Source organism: Calidris pugnax, unplaced genomic scaffold, assembly GCF_001431845.1.
Source record: "Calidris pugnax isolate Ruff unplaced genomic scaffold, ASM143184v1 scaffold244, whole genome shotgun sequence".
In the NCBI taxonomy this organism is placed as follows: domain Eukaryota; kingdom Metazoa; phylum Chordata; class Aves; order Charadriiformes; family Scolopacidae; genus Calidris; species Calidris pugnax.
The window spans coordinates 265647-275779 of record NW_015091141.1 but is presented as its reverse complement, the minus strand read 5'-3'; the positions used below and the strand labels follow the sequence as shown (position 1 = coordinate 275779).

General features: G+C 42.2%; 1 protein-coding gene across 1 annotated transcript in view; it reads right to left on the bottom strand.

Annotated features, from left to right (window-relative positions):
- Positions 1-251: 251 nt before the first annotated feature.
- LOC106897801 (chitobiosyldiphosphodolichol beta-mannosyltransferase-like) overlaps positions 252-10133 on the bottom strand; it is a 12554-nt gene continuing 2672 nt past the window's right edge. The window contains exons 5-13 of the mRNA XM_014958676.1: positions 7931-8020; positions 7124-7234; positions 6089-6210; positions 5355-5393; positions 4511-4570; positions 3645-3755; positions 2530-2644; positions 805-880; positions 252-482 (exon numbers count right to left, since the gene is read on the bottom strand). Coding sequence (XP_014814162.1) covers positions 348-482; positions 805-880; positions 2530-2644; positions 3645-3755; positions 4511-4570; positions 5355-5393; positions 6089-6210; positions 7124-7234; positions 7931-8020 — 859 coding nt within the window. The 3' untranslated portion in view covers positions 252-347. The remainder of the gene's footprint in view (positions 483-804; positions 881-2529; positions 2645-3644; positions 3756-4510; positions 4571-5354; positions 5394-6088; positions 6211-7123; positions 7235-7930; positions 8021-10133) is intronic.

The following is a 10133-nucleotide window of genomic DNA, read 5'->3' as shown; positions in this document are numbered from 1 at the left end:
TTTACTCCTAGAGTAACTAAACCTCCCTTGCACTTTTCTGAGGATCCATCCCAGGCCCTAAGGAAGGACGGGCAGCCCAGGCAGCGAGGCTGAGGCTCTTCAGGGCAGGACCCACCTCACACTGTCAACACTCAACAAACAGCTTTGGCAGCACCCTCTCTGCTGTTTTTACTCACATGAGAAGCTCAAATTGTAAAAGAAGAGGTGTGTCCCAACACTTGTTCCAAGAAGGAGTAGTTAAAAACCGCAACTATTGCCAACAGAAGGTGTTTATTCACTATTTATCAAATCCACGCAGCTCCAGGAATGTATTAGCTTTTTTTGACACGATCCTTTCCCAGAAAAAGTCACTCATTCTGCCCAAGCAAAGGAAGAAGGGTCTGGTCCCAGCTCTCATCCCAGCGTTGCTCCTTGGATGCTCGGAGGTTTTCCCTGAAGCTGTGAAGTTTGCCTTCCAGTGTAGGAAATCCCAGGAGAAGCATCTGTAAGTTAAAAAATGGAAAAACATAGAAAAATATCATCCTATTACATGTTAGGCTCATTCTAGCCTCCCCAGTGTGAACCCCCAACTACGGCGTTGCCGTAAGAGAGCACTCTGTGGTCTGGCCTTATAAATAGTGAATGATGACAATATTTAAAGTGTTCTTGCCAGCTCCAGCTTCACCTTCAAATCACGTGAGGCAAATAACATTCACCAGCAAAGCAGAATCTTCTGAGAGTGCAAAACACACAGATGAAAGGCGCACGTGACAGCACCTCTGTGCTTATAGCTACTGGGAAAGAAAAAATCAGTCGAGCTTTTACCTTTAGTTGTTCTGCAAGTTCACTCGAGTCCCTGAATATCAGGCCATTTTCATCGTGTTTCACAAGTTCATGTAAACTGTGAACAAGAGTCACAGAAAGTCATGAGACAAAAAGCAGCCAGTGGGACATATACGTTTTAAAAAGTTGCATTGTGACATCCAAAGAGAGCATCATGGGGTCTCTCTAATGTTCTGGTCCTGCATGTTTAGATACCAGCTTCGTACAAAAGCTGACAAAATGGAACGAAGGGGACAGTTTTAAAATGTTTAAAGATTGTTTCTCCCTTCTATGTCAGACGATCTAAATCTACCCATACAGTACATCCAGGCACTCTGCCTTTGTGCCTGTACTGGGCTTGCATGCCAAGGTTTTGGTAGCCAGGTGGGCTACAGAGGTGGCTTCTGTGAGAAGCTGGAAGAAGCTTCCCTCGTGTCTGTCAGAGCCAACGCCAGCCATCTCCAAGTCAGACCTGCTGCTGGTCAAGGCTGAGCCCATCAGCGACAGCATCTCTGGGATGACAGATTTAAGGGGAAAAAGCCCAACTGCACAACAGGAGCTGAAGCCAGAGAGAGGAGTGAGAATATGAGAGAGCAACAACCCTGCAGACTCCAAGGTCAGTGAAGAAGAAGAGCGAGAAGATGTTTCAGGCACCAGAGCAGAGATCCATCCCCCTGCAGCTCGTGGAGGTCCATCCACCCGAGCAGGGGGATGCCCAAAGGAGGCTGTGATCCCATGGGAAGCTCACACTGGAGCAGGGTCCTGGCAGGACCTGTGGCCCCGTGGAGAGAGGAGCCCACACTGGAGCAGGTTTCCTGGCAGGGACTTGTGACCTCGTGGAGGACTGCACCCTGTGGAAGGGACCCATGCTGGAGCAGGTCGTGAAGAACTATAACCCGTAGGAAGGACTCATGTTGAAGAAGTTTGTGGAGAACTGTCTCCCATGGAAGGGACCCCAAGCTGGAGCAGGGGAAGTGTGTGAGGAGTCCTCCCCCTGAGGAGGATGGAGCTACAGAGACGACGTGTCATCAAACGACTGCAACCTCCATTCCCCATCCCCCTGTGCCACTCAGGAGAAGGAGGTAGAGAAATTGGGAGTGAAGCTGACCCCGGGAGGAAGAGGGGGGAGGAAGATGTTTTAAGATTTGGTTTTATTTCTCATTATCCTACTCTGATAAACTGATTTCCCAAGTTGGGTCTGTTTTGCCCATGACGGTAATTAGTGAATGATCTCTGCCCATCCTTATCTTGACCACGAGCTTTTTGTTATATTTTCTCTCCCCTGTCCAGCTGAGGGGAGTGATCAAGCAGCTTTGGTGGGCACCTGTGTCCAGCCAGAGTCAACGACCACAGTGCCAACCACCACAGCACCACACATCTGTACACACATTAAAAATCAGGGCAATAATCTACTTTAGAACTAACCTTCAAGGAAGATCTGTCCATGATCTAGTTCATGAGATCTTCACAAATAATGTACCTTTATTTATAAAAGCTACTGTTTCCCCAAAGGGCTGCAAGTTGTATGGCTGACTCTGCATTCACTTACCCTGTCAAAGAACACAACACATCTCCATGCAGAAGGAAGCTTTTTTTACATTAAGTATATGGAAACAAAGGACTACAGGGTTATGGCACAATACTAGAATCTCACTGATACATGCAGAAGGTGTTAAACTCTTGCTTTGTAAGAATACTGATTTAGTATCAGAATAAACAAGCTCTTACCATTCAAAATATATTGCACACACAGGTAAACAGCAGCCAAACATATCCACCACCTTCATGGGTAAATCCAAACCACTGGATGATTTATGGAGACACACCCCCAGGTCTGCTGAGCCTGAAAAGCCAACAGAACAGCCAAGAAGCTGAATTCTCTAAAAGCAGCTCTTCTAGTTTTACTGTAAACCTTTCTATTTATGTACTACTTTGGGTAACGCAAGCTAAAAATGAGCTATGTTCAACACCAGCCAGACCGACACAATTTCAAACAGTCAGGGGAAAAAAAAATGTAGCACAACATATTTTGTGACTAAAATTAGTCAGGCTTTAGAAACATATAGTGCATATGAAATTAAAGGGAATTTTAAAAATTCCTACATCTTAAAACAGCCTTTCTGGCTCTTAATCTGCCAAGAATGGGTAAATGCACAGGAAAACTCCACTACAGTCCAGGCAGAAGGAGCTGCGTGGCTCATGAGCGACCTCCTCCAGCTCAAGGGATTTCACAACAGAGAAATTACAGCATGATTTTATAGACATTATACTCATTAGTATAAAAGTACCAAATAAACACAGTGTTTTACAGCCATATAAATTGGCAGGCTCTAACCTTGCAGGATGTAGATCAAGTTGAGTACGTATTTCACTACGTTATTAAGCTTACTCACACTTTATGCTAATATAATGAACGTGCTGAGGGACTACTATTCTGAGCATGTATTAATTTAGAATTTCAGCAACTCTTGGTCACTCAGCCAAACGCTTCAGGATTTCATTTACTGAAGTGACCCTGAAAGTAAACTGGGACATGCAGAGGGGCGTTGTACTTCAGAGCAGTTAGAAGAAATGAAGAGTACAAAGAGCAGGCTAAAACAGCAGCACAGACACTGTGCTGACTTCTCTGGGTAACAGTGAAAAACTGTAGTTAGGGAGATTTAGCAATTTTGCTGGCATGATCAAAACCCAGAAGAGAATACATGTATACCATCACTAACCAGCAACTTCATTCCCTTACTACATTCTACCAGCTCCTCTGCAAAATCTGTATCGGCTCTCTCCAGCTTTAGTAAGTTATTTTTCCACACATTCTCGAGTCTATTCCATAATCCACTCTTTACCAAGCAAAAGAGGGTAATCCTCAGCTTCAAGCCAGGGTGTACAGATCTGGATATGCTTCAAGTGCAGTTTATTTATCAGACCGTTGTAGTAGTCTTTTAGAGGCCCTTTACCTATTTAAAAGAGAAAAAGATACATATATAATAGTCTTTTTTATCAAGATGACTGAAGATAGTCTGTGCATCCTACTGTTCAGCTGACAAACTCCTGTTGCGTAAGATACATCAAAAAGGGAATCACACACAATCCCCAAAAAGACACATCAAAGATGAAGTCCCCTTGAAAGCAGCATGAACCTAGACTTCTTGTGTACTCAGTATTCACAAGAAACCACCATCAATATCCCCCGGTCCTCACCTTTATTTTGTCTACAGCCGTTAAATAACCCAATAACTACTGACAAATTTCATCAGCACAATTGGCCCTTCAAAAATCACACTAAGTTTCAGTTTGCTAATGAGAAAGTTAGCCAAACCGCACTCGTTCTGTCCACACAACTTTTTGGCAAAACCTTCTTTGACAAGTTTTTCCTCTTTTCCAGCACTAAATGAAAACCTTTCTGCTTTAACACTTCAAACACCGGATTTTAAGTTTCTTGTGCTGCAGCATCTCAATGTTGACCTCAAGTTCTTTGAGTAATGCACAGCTGTACTAGACAGGCAGGGTGAGAGCTTCTCCTCTTTAAAGATGTGCCATGATTACACGGCTGTAACAGCCCAGCTATAAATCACTGCTCTTACAACCAGACATAAAGACAAGGGTCCCTCCTCTCTCGTCACCAGCAACAGAAGAGTCACCATAGAAGGACAGTGAGAATGAAGTCCTCTGTATCAGCACTGAAAGGATTCCAACGCGAATAAACTCCTACCTGTTATCACACATACTAAAGATGGCAGCCTGGCCCCTTCGTTGATAAACCGCTCGTAATCTGGAGAGGGTAAAACACTGTTCAGAGTCGACAAATACACAGATGCTTGGCTTAAGAACAGCCACAGTGTATTAATGGCTTAGCTTCCTACTTCTTATAACTTCTTTACAAGCACATACCTAGCAATATAGTAGTAAATTTAGCACTGTTAAAACCGACAGACTTCTATGGAAGTAAATTATCATCTGTTTAGAATGTACTATTCATGCAGCCTTTGTTGTACTACGCCAGCCTTAGCTTCCTACTTCTTATAACTTCTTTACAAGCACATACCTAGCAATATAGTAGTAAATTTAGCACTGTTAAAACCGACAGACTTCTATGGAAGTAAATTATCATCTGTTTAGAATGCACTATTCATGCAGCATTTGTTCTGCTACACTGTATCAGCTGTCTCAATCTATCAATATATCAATTTAGCAGCTTCAAAGTCTACAAAATAAGACAATGCATATTCCCTTCTGTCTTACTACCAGATGCCTGTGGAGAGCACATGTAATAGCTTAGAAAACAGAAATGCAATTTACAAACTACTTCAAAATATAATTCTCCCTGACAACTACTCTCACTGAATCAACACGTTGCACTTCTGTATTTCCACTACTACACTGAGACGATTGCTAATTAATTGAATACACCTGCACTCTCACTTGACCGATTGCTAATTAATTGAATACACCTGCACTTGAATATGGAAGCACTGTTCTTTAGCAAAACCCTTCATAACCGTCCAGAATACAACCATTCCCCTTTGAATAGGTGAGATTAATTCCTTCATACCTACCTTCTAAAGCTTTTAAAAGGATTGAAAAGTCTTCATCCTCTGAAAGAGAAAGCTTTATTAGGGACAATTGTATTTCTACCATTTATAATGAATTATAGTCTTTCAATAGCAACGGTCAAGATTTTCCTCACCTCCACAATTTATGTCTGGACCATGCTTTCCTATTAAAAATCTGCCATAACTATTTTAATAAATAAAATCTCTAACCATACACAGGGCTTATTTGCTCCCCCTATTGGGAACATGGCAGACAAACAAGCCACAGATACTGCACAGCCCCAAAGCTATCAAGTTAAAAACATCTAGTTTCTCAAGCTACAGAATTAAGTGTTGAAATTGTCCTGTTTTACACTGCCCTGTTTTACACCACCACGGAAGATAGTATGCCTAGAATGAAATTTAAAAAACCAGCAGGCAATCATTCTTGAAGCTGAGCCTCCAGACTGTAGCTCTGTAATTAAAATACAACTTTTAAAAATGTTCCTTTTTATCCACCACATCATATACACAACTTTTAAAAATGTTCCTTTTTATCCACATCATATACACACATACCACATCATATACAATTCGTCTTTAAATTCTTCCAGCCAAATGAAGGAAAAAAAGTAACTCTACCACTGGTGCTGTAAGTCTCTATAAAGCATCAAGTGTGAGGATGCATAAACAGCCCTCATTTTATCTTTTGTTAAGCAGCAGTTAATTATTAAAAATAAAACAATTTGTTTCCAAACCTGTCCAGCTTGTGCTGCTGATCAGAAGAGCCGGCCGTCCTCTGGTTTTTATCGTGTGTCCAGTTTTTCCATCCCTTTCTGTGAAGGCAGAGCTCTCAGCGTGCGAACTGACACGCTCTGTACTACGGAAACACAAGTTTCTGAGTACAGACTACACAAACACAGCCAACAACTGCAGCAGGAAATACTGGGCTTAACTGGCATGGGTTTCCAAACACTTTGCTTCAGATTTGCTGCTCGACTTCTATAGACACACAGACATTACAGTACAGTGCAGAGAGACACCTGATCCCAAGAGAGATATTTTTCATCTTCCTTATTGCTACCAAGAGCCTACTGACACGACTGCTTTAGGCATGATTCCATCTTCCAACAAAGTATTTTCCTGAATAAGTTCAGAGAACAGCCTCTCCTTCCAGCTCTGTCTCTAACATATAGAAGAGCACAGAGGCCAACAGGACATTTATTCAATTAAAGTCAGAACCTATAATTCTATGGTGAATGTTTCCAAATAGAAACCACCATACGCTACTTTTTCGAGCATTACTTGGATAAAGTAACACCCTGTCAAAGCCGTCTGCTGTAGGAGACATCCTGCACACAGCCAGAGAGGAACGTGTGACACTCAGACCAAGATCCTGACAGCTCTCCACAGTAAGTGAAAGGAAGGGATGCTGTTAACAAAGCTCCCAGTCCCTGGCATGTAGTTCCAAGGGGAACCAGACAACTGCCGAGTTCCACCCTGGAGATATTCTATTACAGATCTCCTCAGTACTTATGCCAACTTCTTTAAAAACAAAAAGCTTCTATTATTTCACACACCAAGCATCGTGTTCAACCCCAGTTCAATGATTTCACTCATTCTGGCCTCTCCTAGTGACCATGAAACCTCCACAGCACAAGGTACGGGCTGAGAGCACACAGAGCCCCCCCAGTGATATTCATCAGCTTGTGACCACATGCAAGGACATTTCTGGTAACTAAGTGTCATAACTTTATGTCATTCAGATAAGCACACACTTCACTTACACATACCGTGGTTTAAAAGGCTCATAGTCTTTGGCAAGTTTCATGTACAAACGATGTTGAACTTCTAATGGTGTTTCCTTAAAATAAGACGCTGGCTTGTCATACAGTGTTACTGCCCTGCAATGAAATACATTCACAAGTGAAATAAGAAACAGACCTAACAAAATGTATATGGTAGAGTGACAGGCTACAACAACGTCATGCAGAAAGTAATTAAGTATATCAATATAGCAAAATTTTTTTCCACTCTTATAACAACTTTCTGTATTCCTGAAGGTTGCTGGAATACCAAGGTGGACTTTCTGTATTCCTGAAGGTTGCTGGAATACCCCGAGGTGGAGGTATCAGTCCTGTAACTAAGGACCCCTTTCTCATGTGCATGTTTAAGGGGTGTGATGCGACTGCAAACACTGCAGACATCATTGTCCTGATTTTTTAGCTTACTTCATAACTGTTCCTGAGCAACTTTCATCTTAAAAGCCCTCCAACTGCAAAAGAAAAATCTGCAGGGCAAACTAATTGTTAAAAAAACCCAGCAATGTCTGACTCATTCCCTTTCCATAGGCAGATTGGCAGCAAACTTTGGTAACACCTGGACTGCCACCTTCTAGTCAAAGGGCTGTTAATTATGAAGTAATGAAGATTCTTGAACGCCCACACTCCACTAGCTCATGACAAAACTGAGTTAATGTTTCAGCAGTGATGGATGGGCTCAGGAAAGTTGGTTTTCTAAGATTCCTCTGAATCCAAAATAATCTCTTTTCATTTTATTTCACGCACGCACATACTAATTGTTAGCAGTATGTGACTTACTTTATGTTGCAATTCACCCACAGATCTTCTTTCATCGCATTAGTGACACACAAGTTATAGTCAGACAAACGCCCAAAAAGCTTTTCATACCTGACAAAAATGAAAGCTTAGTTAGAAACCACAGGCAGGCAATCGATCGCATCAGCCAAATGACAACCACCCTCCAGCGCCTGTACTAATTAAAAGCCAAATGAAACCCCACTGCCCCCCATAACAGAAATTTAATTATCAATGATTGACTCCTTACACTGAAGCAATCACTGTACGAGAAGGGACACAGCACGACTCTCTTATCCTCTAAAACCTAAGAACAGCAACTAAAAAGCCTTTAAAAATGTCTACCTACATGTAACCAATTCAATTCAGGAAGAAACAGACCTTTAAAGATGAACTGGGGTGTAAAGTACGATTAGCGAATAAAAAAATCCCAGCACACAAAAAGTCATTCTAACAACAAGACCAAAAATTGCATATGCACATAAAAGCAACCTGCCTATTTCATCAGTTGCCTTCCTACGTGTTTAACAAAGGCGTTTTACAGAACATGCTTTCTGAAATAGAAAGCAGTTTAACTCAGCAAAATCCAGAAAACCTTCACAGAAACAGCCCTTCACTAATTATATTCTCCCCACTGGTTTCCATTCTTCAGAATTCCACAAAGGTACACGACTTATAAAGACAAGAAGAAATTATTGTACGAACCATTTTGCAATTTTTACCAGTGGGTGATTTTTGCCATGATTCAGGCTCATTATAGTGTATCCATAGTTGTGCCAATCGATTATCAGTTTGCTTCTCCAGAAAAGGCAGGCTACCCAGGCAACAGCTATCGCAGGTAAGCCCGGAGGATTCTGTTTAATACATAGAACGAATAAAAAATAGCATAAGATCAAGTGACCAACACTATCAGCTACCAAAAAAGAAAATCAAATTATTAAAATTACATTGCTTTAAAGCATCTTAATGAACACAGCCAATTTTGTATCCACCAGCTGCAGAACCGCCAGTTTCTCCTATGAAGATTGGTTGGAACTTCAAATTTTACCGTTGGATGAAGATCTAAATTCCCCTCCAATAAACACATAACATTTCTGTTAAGATTTATTCCTTACTACTGTCCAGGCCCATGAAGTTTTAAAGCTCAACAATTAACAGGAAGAACAAACCCCCAAGGTTAGGGCCAAATAAATAGTTTGATATAGATTTATACCATCGCTTAGGCCAGCTGTAATCCTCAAATAATTAGAACAATGTCCGACACTACTAAAATGCCCTGTCGTGTAGTACTATTTATTTTTATTAATATTAATCCCAGCACAAAACATACCTGCAGGAGAATATAGGACGGCCGATCTATCGTCAGCATCGTGTACAGTAACTGCACTGCCTGCACGATGACTTTTATGACATACTGGAAAAGCTTCGGACCAACTGCAAAATGACAGAAACCCCTGGTAAGAACGTTACAGCTTCTCCAGGACAGAACCAGCCAGCTCTGCACAGAAAGGTTTAAAAGAACCGTACACTGTAAACACAGAAACCTGGTTTTAGCAAATGTGTCGTCACAATTGCCTACAGGAGAGATGGAGAGGGACTCTTGGTCAGGAAGTGCAGTGACAGGACAAGGGGTAACGGTTTTAAATTGGAAGAGGGGAGATTTAGATTAGATACCAGAAAGAAATTCTTTGGTGTGAGGGTGGTGAGAGCCTGGCCCAGGTTGGCCCGAGAAGCTGTGGCTGCCCCATCCCTGGAGGGGTTGAAGGGCAGGTTGGAGGGGGCTTGGAGCAACCTGGTCTGGTGGGAGGTGTCCCTGCCCAGGGCAGGGGGTGGCACTGGATGATCTTTTAAGGTCCAACTCTAACCATTCTATGACTCTATGAATTCCTACAAATTCCCGTTGTGTGTTTTGCAATAGAAAAATATGGGAGGAGGTATGGATAAACATACCCAGAAGGTAAAAAAACATAAAATAATGTGCTATTTTTCAAAGAGTCCCTGTTTCAGCCTGCATCAGAACGACATTTACACGCTCAGATAACACAGAGGGAAGTGTTTAAAACGGGCACGGAGGATGCTGAGCCAGCACACACCCCCCCAAGGACCCCCCCCGCGGCGGGGAGGCCCGAACCCCCTTCGGGTTGTTAATTTTTCCACATAAATCCCGTTTATTTTCCCACATAAAAGGCCGTTTCCCCTGCCCTCC